Source organism: Cucurbita pepo, chromosome 6, assembly GCF_057944985.1.
Source record: "Cucurbita pepo subsp. pepo isolate OVF chromosome 6, ASM5794498v1, whole genome shotgun sequence".
In the NCBI taxonomy this organism is placed as follows: Eukaryota; Viridiplantae; Streptophyta; class Magnoliopsida; order Cucurbitales; family Cucurbitaceae; genus Cucurbita; species Cucurbita pepo.
This window is the reverse complement of record NC_141803.1, coordinates 1037623-1061549: the sequence shown is the minus strand read 5'-3', so window position 1 is coordinate 1061549 and position 23927 is coordinate 1037623. Positions and strand designations below refer to the sequence as shown.

Genomic DNA, 23927 nt, shown 5'->3' with positions numbered 1-23927 from the left:
ACTTTTAATCCTTTCTATCATATTCTATTCCCCTAAACCCATTCTATTCAACCATCCCTCTAAACCCCTTTTCCATCTCATTTCATTCATACCCACATTCCCTCTACATTCTTCTCTTTAACAAATGCATTTTAAAATCGTAAGACTAATAACGATACGTAAACAAACTGAGATTGTTTGGTCTTCGAGTTGCTTCCTTTTTAATTCTTGGGTGAATTATTTTGTTTGAAGATCTTTGGTTGGGTAGGTTTGGTGGTGTTATTGAAAGAGGGAAATAAAAAAGAAAAAAAAAAAAAAAAAAAAAAAAAAAACCATCCTATGCGTTTTAGAAGATGTGGACTGTAAGCTAAGCAATCAGCTTTCAAAAGAGAGAGAGGTTTTCCATCTCTTTTGTTTGAGATGGAAGAAACACGAAGAAACAAGAAGCTACAGATGTAAAAGATGAGATCTTACCCTCTCCATAATAATAATAATATTAAAAAAAGGCCTTTCATTTTCACAACCTAACTCAAAATCCGACCGTTACCCTGTTTGCAGGTGAAGCAAGCTTCAAAGCTCTACCCATTTGTCCTACATGAACAAGCAATATTATGATATTTAATTTAAGATGGGTACTAAAATTGAGGTTGATCGCCAATTAATCAAGTTGCAAACAATATCCCATGTTCCCTTGATCCCCCACGCTTTGAATGTTCTTAAAGGCAAGGCATCCCATTTATTAGTATAATTAACAACTTTACATGCTAACAACGGTTGCCCCAAGCACAGCCACACATGGGCAAAGGTAGAGAGACACGTCAATTTTGGTTATGGAGTATGTAGGGGCTTTGCTTTGCTTTCTTTATTCAACTTTATTATGTAAAGCTTTTTGCATCACATGCTTCCGCCTCCTTTACATTACACCATCATTCTCAAATACCCTTTAATTATATGAACTAAGAATAATGAGTTCCATCCAAATCCAAATCCAAATCCAAATCCAAATCCAAATCCAAACCCAAATCAAAAGGAGGAGGAGTTTGAAGATAGCGGCACTTAAGTACATTTTTATGGAACAAGATATGATTGGAATTAGGATTTTAATTTGATATTATCATGATTGCTGGCCCCCGGAGAGAGCTCTGGGGACTCCTAATTATGTGTTTGTCTTTGATGTAAGCGGAGGAAATCGAGCGGGTTTGGGCGTAAAACGTGAGTTTCATCTGTGGCGTGCAGTGTGTGCATGCACTTTCACCCATTAAAAAGCTGGGGAGATGATCTTTATATCACATGCTGCTTTGGGCTCCTTCCAAATCCAATGGAGTTAATGATTGAAAGGAGGAGATCCAAACAGAATCCACGCACCTTTTAACCTATACACCCAGCTGCTAGGCCCATGAAGCAAGGGACGGAGGCCACACCTTTGGGCCTCTCTGTTCCCTTCAACTACTCTTCTGGGCTACGTTCTCTTCCAACTCTCACAAGCCCAGTTGGGTTACAAAACCCAACCAAAATTAAAAGCTTATTATTTATATTTCAAATCTCTAACCATAATTATTATATTTTATTTTCTCAATGTATAATGGATGAAACTTAAATTTAGATATTCAATTTTAAATAAAATTTAAATTCATAATTTTGATCATTGTTTTTATAATTCTCTAATTTCTTTTTATATAATTACCGATATGAAAAAAAGATTCATAAGCCATGGAGAATATAGAGTCGAAGTTGCAAAATTGAACGAACTCTGATACCAAATATTCGATAATGAATAAAATTAATAGTTTGAAGCGGTTTTATAACAAATTCAACTGATTGACTTTTGATATGAAAAGGGTCCTTTGGGATTTAATTAATAAGGAAGAGAAAATAAAAGTACTATAATCAATGTTTAAATATTTAGTTGCATTGTCTAAATTTGGGAAATTAGAGTAGGTGCATTGAATTCCATTTGTAATACATCCAACCATCCAACAAAATATATTATTATTATTATTTTATAAATCACAAATTCAAACATTAATATATCGATTACTTCTTCCAAAAAAAAAAATTATATTAGTCTCAAAATCAATTCAAATTAAATAAAAAAAACTCATTTTAATAATTTATATATACGAAAAAAAACCGTACTAAGAGTGGTTTTTTAATAGAAGGAATATATAAAACATCAAATCGTCAACTATACAACTACGATATTTCAAATGGGTGGTAGTTGACTATGTCGCTGCGTGGAATTAGAGTGGTCTATTTTACAGACGAAGACTCACTTTAGAGGAGGGGATTCCCTGTTTAGACGGAAAATGAGAAGAAGCATAAAACATTTTTTTCCGTTAGATAAATAGGGTCATAACGAAATTATATTCCCTTCTCGACTTCCATTAATATATATACTTTTATGTTGAGGATTATTGGGAGCGAGTCCCACATTGGTTAATTTAGTAGAAGATCACAAGTTTATAAGTGAGAATACTATTTTCACAGTCAGAGTGGATAATATCATACTATTGTGGAGGGTCGTGATTCCTAACACTTTCTAGTTACATTTGTGGTTGGAAGGGAGAGTTAGAGTTAAACTAGAAATTGGAAGGAAGAAGTGAGAATCATATAAACAAAGCATGCACTGAATCGAAAGAGAATGAAGCATTAAGACAACAAATGTCAATTGATTTTCTTTGTTTATGCAAATTCAAATCGTTGGAATTGCAAATTTGTGTGTGTGTGTGTGTGTGTGTGTTACGTTCGTTTTTCATCTTCCACCACAATTTCAAAAAGTTCAATTTCATCGGACATCTCATCGTCCTCCCGATGATCGGCAACAAGATTGTTGGTGGATTTGGGAGTAAGCCGACTAAACCACTGGGAATCGATCATTCCCATCGAGAAAAGCTCTCGGCTATCTTCGTACCCATTGCCATGGAACCCACCCGCCGCATTCACAAGCTGACTTACAAAGCAAGGATTTGGTGTTCTTTGAGCTGTTATGTACCTGAACATGCTTTGCCCCAAATTTACCAAAACTGTTACGTCCGTGTTCGCCGCCAGAGTCGGATACAATGGGCTTCCGAATTCCTCCGACTTGCAATGGATCACGTGCACCAATTCCGAATCCACCGTGAAGAACACCTTCTTCTGTTTCGGATCAAACCCACATCCGATCACCTTCTCCGCCCTTCCCCACTCTTCTCTCTCAGATTCAAACACTAGTTTGATGCCTGAACCAAAACCAATCATACAATTACAACTTCTACTTGATAATTGAAATCGAATGGAATTATCTTTTTTGGGAATTTACCATCGAGATAGACAGAGCCATTGGAGTTGAATCCGATGCTGCCGGAATAGCTGCCGGGAAGTTTAGAAGGGGCGGAGGCGCCGGAAGTGAGCCCAATGGATAGCATCACGTCTTCCACTGCTTCATCATCCTCGCCTTTCCCATTGAGCTTCGATTCCTCAACGTTGCTTACTTTGTTATTAGATGTAAAATAAGGCAGAGACTCCGAGCTCGTCTTCGAGCAATGATTCTCGGGTATCAATTTGATCCTCTCCCCTTCTTTCGCGGCTCCAGTGGGTTCATTTTCATCGCCGGAAATACACAGAATAGTGATCTCAAAATACGCTTCTTGCGGGAAGGACGCCAGGGGAGGGCCCGGTAATGGCAGAGCAGTTCTGATTACAGAGGAAGCAGAGGGAAAAGAAGAGATTGTATTGGTAATGGTGTTGTTAAACCCAGAATTAAGCCTAATCTTTTGCATGAAATCGGCCGATCCTTGACTCACTTCCCAGCTAATCTCTGCCTCTGCTATCTCCTTCTCGATCTCTCCGGCCGTACACAAACCCAACAATCGGGATCTTGAAGTTGGAGAAGATAGCGACATGTAGTCCGTAAAAGCGAATTGGGTCCATCCATTTTCGACGGCGTCGTTGACAAGCGAAGGGCTGTCGTCCCAACTGAACAAAGGCTTTGGAGAAACCCCACGAGGGTAAAAATTACTGAGTCGCCTTCTGCCCTCTGATTCAGATTGGTGATGAAGCGTCACAGTCCGAGAACCTGATTGCTGTTGAGAATTTTCTACACTCTGTAACGTCTCAACAGTTTCTGATTCTATAAGACGCCGCCGCCGCCGCCGCCACCAAAAGTAGAATCCGATCAACAACAACGCAAGGACTGCAATGGACACGGCAGCTGCAGCAACAGCTGAAGATCCGGCCATTTTCAAAACCTCAACGTTCCCCTGTTGGTGATTTTACATAGAATGGAGAAAAGGAAGAAACTTTATGGAAGAAATTGAGTGAAGGGAGAACAGGGGAAGAAGTTAATATAAGAAACAAGGAAGAGGGGCGGCAGGAAAAGGAGCATGCGTGGACTGATGACTGTTTCCAAGCAAGAAGAAAGCAGGAATGGAAACAGACAGAGACAGAGATAGAGAGAGAGAAAGGCATTTAGTTAATAAAAATTAGCCGACAGAGTTTTGTGAAAGGAAATGGAATGTGCTGATTCATCTTGTTTGGGAAGCCTGGATGGACAGTGATTGATTACATGGAATTGGAATCAGCACCTTCACAAACTAAACCTACGTGGTTCGAAATTCAAATGAAACCAATGTTTTTCTTTTTCGCTTTCCCCTATGTTTTGTGTTCTGGAGGGGACAGCCGGTGGGATTTTGGGCCACTCCGCCGTACACGGGGACTCTTAAAACCCGACTAAAAGAACCCCTTTAACAAGATCATACATCAATCGGAGAGAAAGACGAAATATTCAAAAGGGTATAAAAATCTTTATTAGTAGACGCGTTTCAAAATAGTGAGGCCGATGTAGCAGGACAAAAGCTGAGAATATCTAGAAGAGTGGGAGAATTTTGTAGTCATTAAGAAAATGACAAAAAGGTAAGCTGAAAATCCACTTGGTGATGGAGACAGATGGAGGGAAAAGGATAGTGAGTTGCTATTTTAATTTGTTTAATGGGAAAGGAAAAAGAAGGATTATAAATTTATTAATAGCCGGCAATGACTCATGATCTGTTTCATCCACAAGTAATTAGTGGAGATCTTCAACCTCCCATAATCCTCTGCCTCTCCTGATTCAGTAAGTAATTCCAAGTTTGGTTAGATATGAAAGTAAATGATGCGTATTTTTGATATGATTGAGGCGGTGGTGTTTTTAAGGAGTAGGGGTGGGGAGGGGTGTGTGGTTGTATAATTTCATCATAGCCTTGCAGCTCCATTATTACCGATAATACCAACTCTAACTCTGTGCAGACTTAAATCCTGATGCCCAATGCTTGAGAGAGGGAGCAACATTATTGTTTTGTGTTAATAATATGGCATCATAATCACACTCACCCAACAACTTTTGTTTCAGAGTATGGAGCCATCATTTCTGGTCCCATTCTAAATTAACTCATCCAAATTCCAGATAACAGATTGTTAGATTGAATGGCACGATGACCTATATGGGTCACGACCTCATGTATTTATAGATGCGTATAATGAAGATTACATTCCAAATCTATGATTTGGTAACAAACCATAAAATCATAGATTTGGTAACAAACCCTTCAAATCATAAACTAGTAAATCTTAGACTATTTTAGTATATACAGTTATGATCTATTTTAGGTTTAACATTTATGATCTATTTGTTTCAGAGTATGGAGCCATCATTTCTGGTCCCATTCTAAATTAACTCATCCAAATTCCAGATAACAGATAACAGATGATGTAATGGGTTCAAAATGGCAGTGGAGTTTTTGGAAAGCTGAAAGGAGAAAGTAAGAGCCACAGCAATTTGGACTGTGTCTGTGTTAGAGCAGGCAGATTGGGGTTGAGCAATGATTGTCCCATCCACCATCAGCTACCCACCCAGTTGTTAAGATCGACGAAATTAAGGAAGCCTAAATGTCCCAATTTTTTTCTGTTGTTGGGGTTGTTTTTAGTGGAAGAAAAAAAGGTTTGAAATTTATGAGATGGGATGCACGTTGTGATCCCGACACCAATCTTGGGTGACTCGCTGCATCTTGCCGCCACACATGTATCATATGTGCTTGCTTTCGCATAATATCTTTCAAGGAATCTCCCCTTACCTTACCTGCCAATCTCCTTCCCTTTTCTAACCCTAATTATCACACCCAACTGATATGATATGGTCTGTGGTCCGTGTATGGTCGTCAGTCTCATAGTTTTGAAAGGCTTTTAGCAAGGGAGGTTTATACACCTTTATAAGAAGTACTTGGATGTGAGATCTCACAATACATTTTAAAACTTATTATTTATAACAACTTATTTTAAAACTGGTTTACTGCCAGGAGGACTGTTACATTTTACATTATTTTTATTAACTAAAAGAGAAATTAACAAAAAGATGTAATTGATTTCATTTTAATATGAGCACTACCATTTATTCCCATTAATTTTATTCCACGGTGGTTGTGTAGTTGTGTGTGTGGGAGAATCAAAGACACGTGTTGCTTTTAACTGATTGGGCCGGATCTAGATTGTCCGTGATCATGGGCCAGAGCTATTGGACTAGGGCCCACAATGATGACGGCCTATGGCTCCGTTACGGCCCAAGAAAGACGCGCGAAGTTGCCCTTCGCTGAGACTGAGACGGTGAGTGAGGCGAGGCGAGACCCCTTCTGCGTTGTGGATAAGCAATGAATAGCACAACTTTCGTCTGTAATCCTATGGACGCTCTGCCATTATTACCCTCCTCTCAGTTGCTGTTTCCTAATAACGCCATCAATTTCAGCCATAGGATCTCCATTCGTGTAAAACCCACTTCTCAGGGTTCGTGTAGATGGCGAATCCGAGCCACTGCCGAAAACGGAGCTTCATCGGCGTCGACCTCGCAGATCGACATGGTGAGGAACAGGGAGGGGGTTTTTACCGCCAAACAAAGCAAGGTTGTCGTGCTTTGGGATCTCGATAATAAGCCCCCTCGTGGGCCGCCTTACGAGGCGGCTATGGCGCTGAAACGAGTGGCGCAACGCTTCGGCCAAGTGGTCGACATGTCGGCTTACGCCAATCGCCACGCTTTTATCCATTTGCCGCAATGGGTTGTTGAAGAACGCCGCGAGCGTCGGCAATTGGACATTCTTGAGCGCAAAGGGTTGTTCACGCCGTCCGAATCTTACGTCTGCGGGGTCTGCGGTCGCAAGTGCAAAACAAACCTAGACCTCAAGAAGCATTTCAAGCAACTTCATGAACGCGAGCGCCAGAAGAAATTGAACAGAATGAGGTCTCTCAAGGGCAAAAAGCGGCAGCGTTATAAGGAGAAGTTCGTATCTGGGAACCACAAGTACAATGAAGCAGCCAGGTCTCTGATTACTCCAAAAGTTGGGTATGGGCTGGCCTCAGAATTGAGACGTGCTGGGGTTTTTGTGAAGACAGTGGAGGATAAGCCACAGGCAGCTGATTGGGCTTTGAAGAGGCAGATGCAACACTCGATGAGTCGTGGTATTGATTGGATGTTTCTTGTTTCCGATGACTCGGATTTTTCAGAGATGTTAAGGAAGGCTAAGGAGGCTAATTTGGGAACTGTGGTGGTGGGAGATCGTGATAGGGCATTGGGTAGGCACGCAGATTTATGGGTCCCATGGATGGGGGTTGAAAATGGGGATGTTACAGAGGAGGATTTGGTGCCCAAAAGATGGAGGACGAGGAGAACCCAAGAGGATTTGGATGAAGACGATGGTTTTTCAGTTTCTCGTTATTATGGAGAGGCTGAAAGTGGTAGTGATTTGGAGAGTGTAGTGCAAGAGCTTGCTTCCGCCAGTACAGAGTTCAATGGCTTTAGAATTTCTGCTTTCTCAGAGGGGGAAGATGATGATGAATGGGTTGAAGAGGATGTGGCATCTGACTATCTGCTAGCGATGAGTGACGAGGAAGATGGGTATTTCTGATAATACATGTCATTTGTAAATTGTACAATTTTTCTAAAGTTCATTCATTTTAGTGGTGAAGTTGATGCTGTCCTGGTTGCATCATCTGTTCATAATCCAGCGCCGCGCCCCAATCTTCCAGTCCCAGCCGTGTGGCTACTTGGCATCCACACTTGAAGGTTCAAATTTTCCATTACCAACATTTACCTTGTTTCCAATATGTGTGTGTAATGTAAAATGGATGGAATGCTCTGTTTGTCCAAGATGATTTGATATGTTGTGAAATGATCTTCCATCTAATATAAAAATCATATGGGTGTTCCTGTTGAACTGGGGGCCGCTGCATATGCTCCAAATTTAGCTTTCTGTCATCTCTTTGGCACTTGCGGTGTGGTAGTGATGACTTTGTGTTGGACCTAATCCAGTTTTGACTAGAAGAGTTGCTCTTTCAATTTTCAACTGCTTTGGTTTGGCCTATAGAGGATAGATTTAATTAGCAAGGCAGATACAGATGTATTAGGGGAGCCGTCGCCATTTTGGCGAAAAAGAAAGGATTTATTTTTTCTTCTTTTTTGTTTGTGGTGAAAGGGGGTTTAGATGTGGATGGTTCTCGCCCATTTGTCAAACATCAGCATCATATATTTGGTGTTTACAATGGCGACAGAACAGAAGTATTGCTTAATGCTTACAGCAGCATAAGAATTGTTTTATTTCATGTGAAAGAAGAGAGAGAGAAGCAGTAGCTCCTGATTGGGGAAGAAGGGCAATCAAAGGTGGAAATTCAGGATGGCATTGAGTCTCATTTGTTTGAAATGCGAGTAATGATTGATAGTTATCCAAAATCTTGAAAGCGAGACTGGAAGAGGGAAGATTGACGAGAAAGAATGAGAATGGGGGAAGGGAAAGAAGTGGGGTCGTGTGCCGTCGGGGGTGTTGGTCCAAAAAGTCTGCCTCTTTTGGGAGCGTGGAGTGCGTCCAACGGCGCCATTTTATTGGATTCGGGAGAGAACTGTGAAGGGGGAAGTGGGTGGTGTCGGCATTGAGAACTTGAAGAGATAGATGGAAGGGATTTGGAATTGGTATTGGCATTGGAAGCACCTAACCGGTAAAAGTCACCGTCGTCTATGTCTGGTCAAGAGGTCGAATGATTAGGAGCCCTAATTGCCATCTATCTGGTTCTGGTGCCATCACATTTTACTCCTACACCTTCCCTTCCTTTTATCCAATTTTGGTACAAATATGCATTTCAAAACCGTGAGACTGATAGCAATATGTTACAAGCTAAAACGGATAATATCTACCGATAGTGGGGTTAGATTGTTAGACATGGTATCAGAGCTTGTCCTTAGTATATGCTTTTTGGAATCGTGAAGCCGATACTAACGGGTTAAAGCGGACAATATCTACTATTGGTGAATTTGGGCTGTTATATCCTTCCATCAAAAGGTATGCGGAAGAAAATGGAAGGATGGATATTAAAATGTAAATAATTGATATATCATTGATAAAGTATAATTATGATAAAGTTGTAAATGTAAGAAAATAAAAAAAAAAAAAAAAAAAAAAAAGTGAGGGAGGAAGCAAGGCAATGGGCATCCCCTTTTCCACTCTCGTAATCGGTATTTAATTAGTTTAATAATGAGATTAGGCGGTGAATAAAGCATTAATTAAAGATAATTATGAGAGAGTTTTGAAAACACCAAACGACCCTCTCTATTCTCATTACCTATTGTCAAACAAGTGCTTCAACGTAATACGTCGTGGGTTAGGCACCCGAATCTGGAAAAATAATATTAACATTTCACTACTAAAATTAATGACGCCCCCACTAAATAAACCCTTTATTTTTTTTCATTTTTTATATCTATACTACAAACCCCTTTCCCATTCTTCAAATTTATTCATTTTTTTACAACGTGCTTCAATTTAATGTTTGAATTTCAATCATTTTTTTATAATAAAAAAAGACACATCACATCCTTTGAATTAAAATTAGGCATGGGAATCCAGGTCGGCTCTCGCACGCTCACAAACTGCTACGTGGATTTTTATTTTGGGTAATTGTCTCCCAGCCGTTCGGTGAATGTCACTTCCCACCTTATGTTTATTATATTATATAAATTCCAATCATCTTCATATCCCCATATGCTTATAATAATATACATTATTATTATTATTTTTAATTATTTGATTTCCACATTCCATATTTTGTAATTATTATTATTATTATTAGGGCTTTATTTTGATGCAATCAAGTAAGAGTGAGTAATTAAGAGCACACCCCCAAATAATAATAATAATAATAATAATAATGGTAATAATGATAAAGAAATAGATAAATATAAAGAAAGCGAGAAGAGAGAAATAAAGGGAAGTTTATGACCGGTGATAAAGTATGTCGGCCGAAGTTGGATTTGTCTTGAAGGAAGATCAACGTGGTGGCCGTGCCCAGTCGACACACAAGCAGCCAAGTAGGAAACAATTTCGGCCCTTCCTTTCATCCTCTCTCTCTCTCTCTCTCTCTATATATATATATACACACCCCCAACCCATGTCTTAACTACAGCGCCACCATCTTTTTTGGATCACTCCGGCTGCCCCTCTTTTTGTTTTCATACACCCGATTCAGACCAAAATCGGAACCGCAAGTCGCATACGATTATTAGAACAACTTATACAAAATCTTAATTTTGTGTCTGCCTGAGATGGACGGAGAAGTTTGCTCCGCCGTAGATTCATCACCGACGGCGACAGAGAAGAGGAAGCAAAGGCATCAAAATCAGCTTAAAAAAGAAAGGCCTTACAGAGGAATAAGGATGAGGAAGTGGGGGAAATGGGTTGCCGAAATCAGAGAACCCAACAAGCGCTCCAGGATTTGGCTTGGTTCCTACACAACCCCCCTCGCTGCCGCTAGAGCTTACGACACCGCCGTCTTCTACCTACGAGGCCCTACTGCCCGCCTTAACTTCCCCGAATTGATGTTCGAGGAAAGCCAGCTTCACGACATGTCGGCCGCCTCCATACGCAAACGAGCCACCGAAGTCGGCGCTAGGGTTGACGCTATCGAGATCTCCCTCCACGCCTCCAACTCAAACTCAAACTCCAACTCCAATTCCAGTACTCACACTTCCGAGAAGCCCGATTTAAACGAGTACCCAAGCCCCGAAAGCTCCGACCACGATTAATTCCTCATACCTTCATTTTAAATCGCTACCGGAAAACCAAAATTACGAAAAAGGGCCAAAGCTTATTACAGGTAAGATCATCAAAAAAAAAAAATAACGGAATCAACATAATTCCGTTTCATCCGTTGTAGTTCTGCGATTGTAACCGCCGCGTACACGGCTTATACAAATACTCCATCTCGGCTAATTTTGGATGTTTCTTTTATTTTTATTATTATTATTTTCCCTTTAAATCGGTAGCAATCGTTTTGTTGCACTTCTAATTTTTTTTGGAGTGTTAAGGAGAGAACTTAGGAGCGGCGCCGCCGTTCGGACTTGTGGCTCCGGTTACGCCCCTCCAGGTCGGGATAAGGATATAATCCCCCCCAAAAAAAAAAAAAAAAAAAAAAAAAAAAAAGAGTTTGGAGGGAGGGGGGGACAACAACTGGTGCACATGACATGCTTGTGGGCTCCACAACAAGGCACAATGAAAAGAGAAGCCCAATATTTATTTGAGAGCGAGAGAAAGTGATAGTGGCCCTCTCATATTACCTTCAAAATCCTCACTTCCACTTCAACCTTTAATGGACATCCGCCACCGCAAACCCCCGTCCTCCGCCACCGCCGCCCGCCGCTCTTTGCCTCTTAATTTACCTTCCCTCAGTATAATTCCCCAAATAATTAAGGCTGCTACTACTGCCGCCGTCGTCAATTTGTCGGTTTTAGTTCTCTCGTATTCAATGAAAAATCTTAATTATTTCATCACTAATATGATTCGCCCTTCTTTAAATTTCCTTAAGACTTTTCCACCCTCTTCCTTTAAAATTCCTGCTGCGGATACCGGTGGAGCCTGAAACTCCATTAATATTCATATTATTATAACACACCGCTTTTCATGGATCTTCCACAATTTCTTCCCATAATTTCTTCATTTCGTCTCACCCTTCCATGCACCACCCGTATCAATATATACGCGACATTGGCCATAATCTTATTTATTTTCAACGAATTTATTCAAATTTTAAATTTTTAGATTTATTATTTCAATAAAATAAAACATTATATTATTGTGCCACGTGGTGGAAGAGAATGTCGGTGGCGGTGGTGGGAGTAGTCAACACCACCGTTAATCGACTGTTAACTTGAGGATTAGACGTTTAACAACTAATGAATGGAATCCAAAATTGAAATTTTGGAAAATTCCTCCTTCTTTATATTATGAATAAAAAAGAAAAAAAAAAATAGAAACTTATAGGAGTCCACATGTAAATTATACATCCAGCTGTCAGCTTCATACCCCCGTGAGAGGGGTATCATTCAGCAACGTGTCAATCAGTTATTTGCCACGCAACTCCGTCCCCACCGCTTCAAATATTTTTCCTAATATATTCCACAAATTGAATAAATTCATAATTCCACGCCCACTTCCTATTTTTTATAATGCTTTTGCGAATAAGACAAAAAAGCGTAACATGATTTATACTCCCTACATATAAATTACATCAAAAATATTGGAAGCCCATAGTGGAGAAATGAACTCAAATCATGTTCTACTAAATGTTAATTCCTAATTTAGTATTATTCATAATATATTCACCCATTAATCTAAGAATCTGTGTTAGATACCTTCTTTTACTGTTTATGTTTAGATTCCTCCAAAAGCCTCAACAACAGGCCCACCATAACTTGCACTCAAAATTAACTTCGGGCTCGAATGCCATTTGCATCTCAATCAATCTTAATAGGCCTGGGCTATCAAAATATACTCACACATGTCCCCATATATATATATATGTGTGTGTATATGGTCAAACCCACTTAACCTTTCCAAGGAAAAACTATGAAAGTTTATATTTTAAAAAGAATTAGTTCGTATAATGTTGGTATTATATACGCATGGAGAACAAATAATTTAAATAGAACGTGTAACATTACTGCTGCTATTTTTCTCCTGGGCTTTCTCTCAAGTTTTTAAAACTCGTTATTATAAGTTTTCACCAATTTATAAGAAATGTCAAGTTTCACACTTGCATATCACCCTCGCACCTCCCGACAATACCATTTATAATAGCCAAAGCTTATCGTTAATATATATTGTTGATAAGATAAGGAAATCAACTACAAGGTGTAAGATTCGGATTACATTGTTGATCGAATATCTCAAGCACTTGTTTGAGATTCGAATCACTCCACAAGCAAGATCGATCATGTCTAGCTTGAATGATTCTTGTTGATCAAATATCTCAATGCAATAACACTTATTAGTCATGTCGAGTTTGAATGATTCTACATGCACCTAAACTACATAGAATTGTAAAGAAACTTAGCAATGGGCTAAAGAAGAGCACAAATGCTTCTTTTATTATATAACCCACATGACTTTATATAGCCTCAAAATTAAACTGCATTCCAAGATTCATACTTTATAGTCATAATTAGCCATTATTAATGGTAACATAAAGTAAATAAAAAGTTTTAAAATACAACAACTCTAAATTCTAACGCACCCAAAATTTATAACAATCAAACTTCATTCTTTTTCAACGACATGAATTGAAACATCTCTTAATAATTTCAACAACCTTTTATTCACATCTTCATTCAAGTATATTGTATGAATAATGTCTCTTGGTTCATATGAATTGTACTATTTGCACTTTTAGTGTGAGGTCACAAGTTGGTCGAAGAAGTTGGTTGAAGAAGAGAAGGAAGCCTTTTACTTGGATTTGAGTTCATCCTCAACAATTTCTTACCTAATTTTACAGTCAACGCGTCCCATATACACGAAGCTTCAAAGCTGAAATAATTGAAAGTTTGGTAATTGGGGAGCTTAAATCTTTGTGAGATGTTCGTGTTTTTTTGCTCCCCAAGCAAACCCATTTTTTTAAATACGCCGGTCGACGGGAACTGTTACCCGGAAAGAACATGACGGTCCTTCCACAATTTGGGGATATGAATCCAACTCTCCAGACCGTTCGCCTCATTTCAGACTGCTTTATCAAACCTCGCACCACTCCCGATGAATCATAGCACCCATATTACCTTAGCCCATGGGATCTTCTCATGCTCTCCGTCCAATACATCCAAAAAGGTCTTCTTTACTCCAAACCTTCCGCCGCCGTCGACGATGGCGGCCGTTTCATCAACGATCTGTTGAAAAAGCTCAAACATTCCCTGTCCATTGCCCTCGTTCATTTCTACCCACTCGCCGGACGACTCGCAACAATCCGATACGAAGACGAAGGTTCTTCCCTCGTTTATGTGGACTGCAACAACAGCCCCGGTGCCAGATTCATTCACGCTCGTCTCGACATGACCATTTCCGATATTCTTTCCCCAACCAACGTGCCGTTAATTGTCCAATCTTTCTTTGACCACGACAGAGCAGTCAACTACGAGGGCCACTCCCGGCCGTTGCTGTCTATCCAAGTCACGGAATTACTGGACGGCGTCTTCATCGGGTGTTCCATTAACCACAGCATCGTCGACGGATCTTCTTATTGGCATTTCTTCAACATCTGGTCTGAGATATTTGAAGCCGATGATGGCAATTTTTCAATTTCACGCCCACCGATCCTCCCGCGTTGGTTCCCCGAGGCCCACGGTCCAATTCTAAAGCTCCCATTCACCGAACCCGATCAATTTATTAGCAGATTCGAAGCACCCCAACTCAGGGAAAGAATATTCCATATTTCCCCTGAATCCTTGGCCGTTCTCAAAGCCAGAGCAAACACAGAGCACAAAACCAACAAAATCTCCTCCTTCCAATCCCTATCCGCACTCGTCTGGCGAAGCATAACACGAGCCCGTGGCCTATCGTCGGATCAAACCACCGGGTGCAGATTGGCAACAAACAACAGATCGAGGCTAAATCCACCCTTACCCGAAAATTACTTCGGGAATTCGATTCAAGCCATAAGAGCGGTTGCGACAGTAAAGGATCTCCTGGAAAACAATCTCGGATGGGCGGCGTGGAAATTGCACGAGGCTGTAGTGAGCCACGACGACGAGAAGGTGCGAAATCACGTGAACAAGTGGCTGGAATCCCCGTTCGTGTATCAAATCGCCCAATTATTTGATCCATTGAGTGTGATGATGGGAAGCTCCCCTAGATTCAACAAGTACGGGAACGTGTTTGGAATGGGGAAGGCTTTGGCTCTTCGAAGTGGGTATGCGCATAAATTCGACGGGAAAGTATCTTGCTACCCAGGATCTGAAGGAGGCGGAAGCATAGATCTGGAGCTGTGTCTTCTACCCGATTTCATGAGCGCTCTTGAAGCTGATAATGAATTCATGAATGCCTGCACTACTTTAACTCACTAGAACCCAAATGTAAGAAATTGGTTACTTTTTGTGGATCTTAGTCTCCCACGAATCCAAATAAAGACTCCATTTTCAACATTCTTGAATCATTGCACTCCAAAAAGGTAACATTTTGTGTTGTGGGTTACTCTTTTTTAACATATTCTCCCTCGAAAATCTCGCATTCTTGCTTAATTAAAAAAATTCAAAGCACAAGAAGTAGGTGGATATCATATGATCTTAAACTTTTTTTTTTTTTTAATTTGATTAATAACTGAAACTCAAATCAAACTTGAGCAATGAAAAAGATAAAGACTTTGAATAGCCTTTTTTTCTTAGACATTAAGCCATTTAATTTAATTTGAAGTCAAAACTTAGACCAAATTCAAAGATCCTAATAAAAAACGATTTTTTTTTTCTGCCTACTCCATGGATAAAGTTATCCGTTCCAACGACCACAAATATAAAACTTTTTGGATATTTAAAAAAAAAAAAAAAAAATAGAATTTTCTATAGCAAATAAAACCAAGGTGAAATATATTTTTAATATTTAAAATTTGAATAGATTTTTATTTGATGTCTCGGATTTTAAATGAACAACTTAATATGTTTTAAAATTATGTTAAATAAAAAATTTAAATGATTTAAAATTTGAACTATTGAAAATATTAATTTTCATTCCACAAAATAAAATTAATTTTTGTAACAATGAAATACCAGGGAGGGAATTTACAATTTTACCATTTTGAAAGCAAACCACATCTCGAATTCCAGATGGAGTGCCAAAAAGTCTTTGTACACAGCCGTCACTAACCAATCAGATTCAGCTTACAGAAGGAGACAAATTAAGGCAGCTTAGGCATTCAATCTCCACGGTTGAATTACGACACGTGGTGTTAAATTGGAGATGGATATTTGTGATCACGGATCCAACGGCCCAAAAGAAACCGACGATGAATATGAGATCACCCAACCTTGCGTCGCCAGACGCAGGCATGTAAGAAAGCCTTCAGCTACAAGTTTCCGGTTTGGGCGCACATTACAAATACGAACCAAAAGAAAAACGCCTTGTTTTACGCTGCCGCGAAGGCATATTTATGGAAGTTCTTCAGCCTTTCCAACCGGCTTCTCCCTCCTCCTGTCTCCCTCCCGGTTGTTGTTTTTCCCCCTCCGATGAGCAGATCCTCTGCTTCTACCTCCCCAACAAGACCACCGCATCCATTTCCCCCAATTCGCTCGCCAATGGCGTTTCCCCCGGCTATAACTTAATCAAAGACCTCGACCCCTTCGATTACGATCCTTTCGATTTGCCGGAGTCCGCGTGTTTTTGTTACGGTTCCAGGGGAAGAAAGAAGCACTGGTACTTCTACTCAGTAAGTGTTTTTAGTGAGAAAAGAGGACGGATAAGAATGAAGAGCGGGTATTGGAGAAGAAAAAGGAGAGCGAGAGAGGTGATTATCCATCGAGGAGTTGTTCTTGGGATGAAGACCAGTTTTGTGTTCTATTGGGGGAATTCGATCGAGAACGCTGTGAAGACTAATTGGATCATGTACGAGTATGCCCTAGGCGATCATTTTAAGGTACTTCTGTCACTCAATTCATTTTCCGTCTCAGCGTCAGCTTCCACTTAACCTACTATTTGATTTCAACCATAAATTGAATTTACCGAGTTTCGTATGTTATCGGGGTAATTGTGGCTTTGATCCACAGGCTTCTTTTGTACTGCATCGGGTATTTGTAAGAGGTTGGGGACTTGGCATTTCGGGTAATGGCTTAAGTGCTTATGGTGACGGAAGTGTCTCAGCAGTATGCCATAATGGCAATCAGCAAGATGGAATTCCAGTAACCAATGGCATCGCAGGACATGAAATGGGTTGTGCGGAGAAGCCAAATTGTGTGCTCGTTACAGATCCTGTTACCACTTTGCAAGTCCCATCAGAAGCTTACCCTTGCGGGATGGTAAGATTAATTTGTATTATGGTTCTTATTCTATTTCAATTAGTTCCAAAATCTTCATTTTCTGGCATTACATTCTGTAATTTGTGTGCAGATGGCTCCCTCGCCTGTAACCCCTACTGGTTCAATCTCTATTATGGACGGAGATTTTATAGAATTAAACGATCTTGATGATCAGTTGGATCCGGAAGATATCAGTCGATGAGTGTTAATTCTCAGGCTTATTCCTGCCTGACGTTAGATTTCAGATGGGGTACAAATTCTTCAGGAAAGAGACACTGTGTACTAGTGTTACTGAACCATCTCTTAAATGCGAAAGAAACTCTGTCTTGGAGTTAGCAAGATTGCATAAGGGAGGGGAGCAAATTACCGGTTGAGGTAATAGATTGCTTTTCTTTATGCTGTTTGCTTCAGTTTATTCTTCTCCTGATGTTTCAGGGAACGAGTAGCTTTTCTTTTTGTTTTTTTGTTTGTTTCTGTGGATGTAAATTTGCAATTGGCTAAATGTTTGGCATTTTTGTTCTGATAAACAAGGGGATGTTGATTTATTCACCCAAATTGGAAGAAGACATGAATGTTGGTGTAATTAATGCTCTTCTGCATAATAATCCATTTTTGCCAATTGTTGCTATTTGCTAATTGTAGGCCTTTCTGTAAATCTCTTCCACTCATTTTGTGATGATTAGTTTTCAAAATTGATCGATTCTGACCCCTTTTTTTCCTGATTGGAAAGTGTTTTATATTTATGTTAAACTCTCTTAACATATAAAATCTTGTATTCTTGCACTGCTCCATATTTTCTGTATCTTTCAAATACCAATTCAAAATGGGCAAAATTCTTTCTTCCTTGCATAACATATTTCGGTTTCCTTGGAATTGTTATTTTCGTACCGAGGAGGCTCAGCCTCAAAAGGAATGCACACAAGGATGCTGAACGAGGAGTAGATTGTAGATCTCACATCGGTTGAGAGGAATGAGTGCCAGCAAGGATGCTGAACCCCGAAGGGGATAAATGATAAATTGGGAGATCCCAAATCAGTTGAAAGAAACAAGTGTCAACGAGGACACTAGGCTCCTTCCGAAGGGGGTAAATTGTGAGATCTCACATCGATTGAAGTCTTGGAGAAGGAAACAAAACATTCTTTGTAAGAGTGCGAAACCTTCCCAAGCTAACGCATTTTAAAAATCTTGATGGAAAGCTTAAAAGGAAAGCTCAAAGAGAACAATATGTAAGCTTAAGCTGTTACAAACATACATGAACTAATTAATTGTGTAACTCAAAATAAAATGAAATGAAAACCATCTAATTTAGTAATAATCACAAAAAATACATAATTACCATAAGAGTAAGTGTATATATGAGTTAAGCGTATGTTTGGGTCGTGCAAAGTATACCTTTTACATATAAACTTCCATACCTATGAATTTAGAGGATTGACAGAGAGGGCAAAAGCTAAGCCTACTTTCGCAGTCCTTGCAAAGGCAGAGATGCTTACAGGGCAACAAAAGCATGCACACTTCATTAACCCTGCAAGCTTTGCAGTACATCAAATCCTTCATATCATTGCTATTGCCGCGAAGCAGTTGAAAATCAAGCGACCGACCATTGCAGCACGATGCAGTGTCTTCCACCTCGCTATCCCCGCATCCTTCCTTGCTATCCCTGCTTTGAGCATACACCTGCTGAAGATTGAACTTGAGAGCTGTGATCATGTTCTCGTTATACCTAGCTCGCTGCTGCCAAGCACCAGCTTCCACTGACAGCTGCTCCATTCGCTGTTCGAGCTCGATGTTTTTCTTGTTAATACACTCCACCTCGGCCTCTTTTTCTCGTAGTTTCTTAATAATTCTTTCTTCCACAGTCGAGAGAGTTTGGAGTTGATTTGCTTGGATCTTCTCTAATATGGTATGTCGTAGCCTTTCGCCCTATCAATAGAAAGAGGCTTAGAAAATGCAGGTACTGGTTAAAATTCAGGACCCACACATAATTGAAACAGCTATGAAGCCATTCTTGATGCAAGAAACATCTCAAAAGGTGTAAACTCCCTGATAATTTAGATCCAAATTCAAAAAGAACAAATAAAACCCTGATAAGACAACCACAAAGGATCGATCCAATATGGTTAGAACAGCAAGTTATAAACTCCCATGTCTACGAAGTCGAAGGCTCAAACTATAAAGACTGTCTATTTAAAGGAAAAATAAATCATACCCCTAAAGTTTCATAAGTGAATCAACAATAAAGACTGTCTATTTAACAAGTTATCCAATGTCATTAGTAGATAGAAAGCCAAGCTCGAAATCGGGAGGAACCAACATTCTGCATAAGTTCAAAAGGAAAACATAACCAGAGTAAAGCACGCCCATGCATACAACCAGACTTCATCATAGGCCAATTGCATGATGTTTTCTTTCATCAGAACAGCATGAAGATTACCAAGATATGTGTTTAATAAACGACCAGCTACTAATTGCGATGTTCTGCAGAACATAATTAAAGGCGACAACATGATAGGATCAATAGTTTAAGAGTATGCTAATCCAGACCTGAACATGGAGGAATTTCTCAATGTCTTCGTCCTGTCGCTGTAGTTCAAGATCAATGTCATCACCTATAAGAGAAACCAAAGGCGAGTCGCCTGTAGAAGCCATGCGGGTGTTGTCAAGCGATAAACCCAGTCCCGTGGAAACTGGACGTGGCTGCAAGAAATCAATGGATGATATTTGGGAATTGTTCTCGAAAAGATCTTGCTCCTTCAACCTTTTCTTTTTGGGTTCAATGCCATGCATCCAGTGAAAATCCGCTACTCCATCACTGGCGTCCTGGCCAGGGGCTGTACCTGGTGCAAACCCGACCACATGAACCAGAATAACACACAATACATGCGGTAAAACACCTAAGACACAGCTCATTAGATGTTTGGACCAGTTTCATGTGCTTATTTTAGACCAACATTGAATTAGTAACTCTCAAGACTTTCCACAACATGAACAAAATAATCAACATTTTGGGCAGAGAGCGTTTTTCTTGAAATGTTGTAACAACAAACCATAAATAAAGATTACTGCTTTGAAACTGGGCAAACCCCAAATTTGCAGCAAAACTAAGAGGTGGCAGAGATTAAGAACGACACGGAATAAAAGAAAAGAAACAAAGTAAGTAAAAGAAAATTTACATGGAGGAACGTAAGGAGGATGCTGGGAGTGCTCCTGCAAATTGAAGGGATTGAAATAGGAGATGGGTTGAGAAACATGACCATCGGCGGTGTACAAGTTGCTGCAGTTAGAAAGGAAATGCAAAATCAAAAGAATCGAAACGGTGTGTGGCTAGGGTTTCAAATAAAACAAAATCTCTGGTTTTACATTGTGAGGAACAAGAATTACCGAAAAGATATCGATTGGTGTTGTTGTTGGGATTGATAGTGTTGCTGGTAGTGATTCTGAGGCAGAGCCATGGAGCGATGAATTCCCAGACACAGCAACGGAGGAAGAGATGGAAGTAGATAGGCTTGCCAAGACCAACACGCGACTGCTGCAAAATTTCTCAATGTTTCGTCAAATTGGGTGGGCACGCCTTCAACTCAGAGAAATTGTGTTCTGATCCTATCTGCGTCCGAATGAATGCTAGGCCCAAAATAAAGGCCTGCTGTGCTAATGCCGGAAGGGAAAGCAAGCTAGGCCCATCTTGTCGACGGCTTCCATCGGCCCGAATTTTAACCTACACAACTCCCCTGCTTTTTCAATAAGGTATTTCAAATCTCTGGCCTTTAAGGAAGAGGGCAGCAAATTGGAAGCTTTTTGCATTTCAATTCCCCTGCCTTCGATCCAATCCCCCTCTCCCTTATTCCTTCCTGTAAAGCTCTCTTCTTTTTGTGGGGTTTCTGCTGGGACTTCCCCTTCTTCCACTTTGTATCTACTTTGCTTTGCCTTCTCATTCGCCACTTCTTTCTTCTTTATTTTAAACCAATACATTCTTTTTACACAGGTTCAAAGCTCCTTTTTCAAAACCCTATCTTCTTTGCTCTATCCTCCACCTATTCTTGAATGTCCCATGATATCCCACGAGTTATAAAACAGAGAAACAAACCAAAAAATCACCATTTACCCACCAAAGATCTTGGCTTTTGAAGTAGAATTCCTTTACTGGGTTAGCATCATTAGTCCCATCTAAACTTCCCCACCAAGATGCATGTTGCTACCGTACATCACTGTATTCATCAGTATTACCGTTAGTTAGGTTGAGGGAAAATGATAGGGGGGTCGGTCATCCCACGAGATCACTTGGATTCAGCAGCTTAAGTTAACTGAGTGATGAAAGTGTAGTGTTACAAATATTGTGGTGTGTGAATCAAGTGGCAATTGAGCTTTATGTCTTTAACAAAAGCGAGGGGATAATGGAAGAAAAAGATGATACAACTTGTAGTGGTATGCTTTTAACGACCACAACAAAGTGGGTTAAAAATCACTCTGTTTTAAAGTGTAGAAGTCCCCAAATAGATCTTTTTAGTCTTTAGCTTGCATTTATGGTAACAGGAAACTCCTTTTGCCACTTTAGATATCAGAGAAACAAGCATGATAGCCTTGGAGTTGGTGAAGCGGCCTTCCTTTTTTTTTTTTTTTTTTTTTCTTTCTAAAACGTCTCTTTTTTTAAGGGGGATTTCAACGTTTGCATGGAAAACGAAATCCTTTCAAGATAATCAACTCGTACTAAAACGCATCTACTCTAGAGAGGGATTTAACCTATTCTAACTAATGCTTTGCACCGTTCAGTGACTAACTCTCGTACCAGTTGTACAGTCCAAGTTCACAGCTAGCAAATATTGTAAGATCTCAACCTCTCCTTAGTAGACGTGTTTTAAAACTGTGAGGCTGACGGCAATACATAACAGGCCAAAACGGACAATGCTTGGGCTGTCACAAATGGCATCAGAGTTAAATATCAGGCAGTGTGCTAGTGAAAATGCTGACTCCCAAGGGAGGTGGATTGTGAGACCCTACATCGAATGAAGAGGGGATATGGAAACCTCTTCCTAGCAACCTGCTGACGATACAACGTTTGCTAGCAGTAGATTTAAACGGTTACAAAGATTTGAGGCGGTAGATGATTAGGTTAGAGGTATTGGTGAGTTGTTTGTAATGATATATAGGCAAAAAAAAAAAAAAAAAAAAAAAAAGTTAGCACATGAGGGTGTCAGTAAAAACATACAAGTTGATTGAGAGAGGGAAAAGATAAGATGGGATTTGCAGCATAAGTGAGGCAGCATGCAGTTTATTTCCACACTGTGATGCTGAGTGAGTCAGACAAAACAGGTTGCCAACGCAAAGACAGAACCAACTAAACAACAACCTTGTTGTTTTGGCTTCTTCTATGAGTTTTGATTCCTCTGCCTTTCCAAACAACCCTAAGTGAGTGTTTATATGATAACCCAGTACCACTACTTCTACTGTACTGCAACAACACTATTCAATTGAAACCCACAAACAAAGACCTTCCAACATTCAATAAAAAGCTTGACTGGTTCTTGGAGACTGGAAGTCACCCATGTCTCTGCCATCCGTGGCTTCAGCTCATGTCTCCGGCGTCCATTAAATCTGGATGCAAAACCCAAGTTGTGGATCATTCAAAAAATATGGAAATCGGGTTGATCCGGGTTTTATGATCCGACAAATGAGTGTCAATCAGATTCAAAAGGTTGTAATGTGCATATTCCATGTTGTTCATGGACTTTTTTCTATGTTCTTCGAAAGGACAATTTAGAGGTCTAGATTTGAAATGAGTCTTGGAATTGGAGGAAGCTGCTTTTTTATTTTATCTTTTTTAAGGGGAATCTAGCTTTTGCATGGAAAATCAAATGCCTTCATTATTATAAGATATAACATTGAAGGAATAGAGACAGAGATAGAGATAGGGATAGGGATAGGGATAGGTATTGGGGGTCTTGATTTAGAGTATAAATGTGTGTGGTGGGGAAAATGAGACAAAATTGGGTAATAAATAAATAAAATTTCAATTGTTGGGGAATTCAAAATTTAAAATTTTTATCCGTATTCCCTCTGGGCTATAGGCTGTCTCTGCTACAAACTGTAACATATATTATAATAAGTACACTATAGTAGCTACTTTTTATTTGGCTTAATAAAATACTGAATAAAGCATATGATTGAACCAACAATGATAGTGTGTTTCTGTGTTACATAGCCATCATATGATCTTCATCATCTTCCATGCTTGATTCTGATCTTTCTTTCTCTGCTCCTTAATATAAAATAGGAAGAAACCAACAAAACAACAAGAATCACGAGCATATCTCTTTACAAAACACCTCCTTTCATATAGCCCTGTTCTTATATATTATAATTGTTAGGAACAGGTGTTGGCTTTGTCCGTGTCAGCCGCTCTGCACGCACTCCGGAGATATCAGTGACACAGTGGAAGACATAAATATGGAGTATTACCAACACAACCAGACGCCCAAACCCAATGCCAAACAGCTGCTTTACGATAATCAATGGAGAATGTTTGCCCTTTCATCAATATTAAAACTATGAACTTATTGCATATGGGATCCTTAAACCAAAATGTGTACATAATATTATGACTTAAACCCACTCATTGCAAAAGGGTTTTGATACAATATTGAAT

At 39.7% G+C, this 23927-nt stretch overlaps 5 protein-coding genes and 1 pseudogene across 6 annotated transcripts; 4 read left to right on the top strand and 2 right to left on the bottom strand.

The window, feature by feature from the left end:
- Positions 1–2579: 2579 nt before the first annotated feature.
- LOC111797261 (uncharacterized) lies at positions 2580–4511 on the bottom strand. Its single transcript, XM_023680218.2, has 2 exons — positions 3278–4511; positions 2580–3197 (listed from the first exon to the last, which is right to left on the bottom strand). The coding sequence occupies exons 1-2, from the start codon at positions 4194–4196 to the stop codon at positions 2719–2721; spliced, it is 1398 nt and encodes a 465-aa protein (XP_023535986.2). The 5' UTR covers positions 4197–4511; the 3' UTR covers positions 2580–2718.
- Positions 4512–6635: 2124 nt separating this feature from the next.
- LOC111797263 (C2H2-like zinc finger protein) lies at positions 6636–8192 on the top strand. The gene has a single exon (XM_023680220.2). The coding sequence runs from the start codon at positions 6636–6638 to the stop codon at positions 7881–7883; it is 1248 nt and encodes a 415-aa protein (XP_023535988.2). The 3' UTR covers positions 7884–8192.
- A 2202-nt stretch (positions 8193–10394) lies between these two features.
- Positions 10395–11280, top strand: LOC111797267 (ethylene-responsive transcription factor ERF011 pseudogene; annotated as a pseudogene).
- Positions 11281–13842: 2562 nt separating this feature from the next.
- LOC111797262 (uncharacterized) lies at positions 13843–15425 on the top strand. The gene is given in 1 exon segment (XM_023680219.2): positions 13843–15425. A coding segment is annotated over 1 exon segment (1398 nt). The 5' UTR covers positions 13843–13951; the 3' UTR covers positions 15350–15425.
- Positions 15426–16310: 885 nt separating this feature from the next.
- On the top strand, positions 16311–17942 carry LOC111797266 (NAC domain-containing protein 96). Its single transcript, XM_023680223.2, has 3 exons — positions 16311–16908; positions 17039–17287; positions 17379–17942. The coding sequence occupies exons 1-3, from the start codon at positions 16426–16428 to the stop codon at positions 17487–17489; spliced, it is 843 nt and encodes a 280-aa protein (XP_023535991.2). The 5' UTR covers positions 16311–16425; the 3' UTR covers positions 17490–17942.
- Positions 17943–18567: 625 nt separating this feature from the next.
- LOC111797264 (putative BOI-related E3 ubiquitin-protein ligase 2) lies at positions 18568–21049 on the bottom strand. 2 transcript variants are annotated; one of them, XM_023680222.2, is made up of 4 exons: positions 20669–21049; positions 20461–20561; positions 19832–20118; positions 18568–19210 (listed from the first exon to the last, which is right to left on the bottom strand). In XM_023680222.2, the coding sequence occupies exons 1-4, from the start codon at positions 20737–20739 to the stop codon at positions 18683–18685; spliced, it is 987 nt and encodes a 328-aa protein (XP_023535990.1). In that variant the 5' UTR covers positions 20740–21049; the 3' UTR covers positions 18568–18682. The 2 variants fall into 2 exon arrangements, with proteins under 2 accessions (XP_023535990.1, XP_023535989.1); XM_023680221.2 differs by having other exon boundaries at positions 19832–20124; positions 20669–21029.
- Between the last annotated feature and the right edge of the window lie 2878 nt (positions 21050–23927).

Coding starts and splice junctions, on each gene's coding strand:
- LOC111797261 (XM_023680218.2), bottom strand. CDS start 4,196: ATGGCCGGATCTTCAGCTGTTGCTGCAGCTGCCGTGTCCATTGCAGTC. Junction 3,198..3,277: donor TGGCTCTGTCTATCTCGATG/GTAAATTCCCAA, acceptor GTTTTGGTTCAG/GCATCAAACTAGTGTTTGAA.
- LOC111797263 (XM_023680220.2), top strand. CDS start 6,636: ATGAATAGCACAACTTTCGTCTGTAATCCTATGGACGCTCTGCCATTA.
- LOC111797266 (XM_023680223.2), top strand. CDS start 16,426: ATGGAAGTTCTTCAGCCTTTCCAACCGGCTTCTCCCTCCTCCTGTCTC. Junction 16,909..17,038: donor CCCTAGGCGATCATTTTAAG/GTACTTCTGTCA, acceptor TTTGATCCACAG/GCTTCTTTTGTACTGCATCG. Junction 17,288..17,378: donor AAGCTTACCCTTGCGGGATG/GTAAGATTAATT, acceptor ATTTGTGTGCAG/ATGGCTCCCTCGCCTGTAAC.
- LOC111797264 (XM_023680221.2), bottom strand. CDS start 20,739: ATGGCTCTGCCTCAGAATCACTACCAGCAACACTATCAATCCCAACAA. Junction 20,562..20,668: donor CACCAATCGATATCTTTTCG/GTAATTCTTGTT, acceptor TTCTAACTGCAG/CAACTTGTACACCGCCGATG. Junction 20,125..20,460: donor TCCTCCTTACGTTCCTCCAT/GTAAATTTTCTT, acceptor GGTTTGCACCAG/GTACAGCCCCTGGCCAGGAC.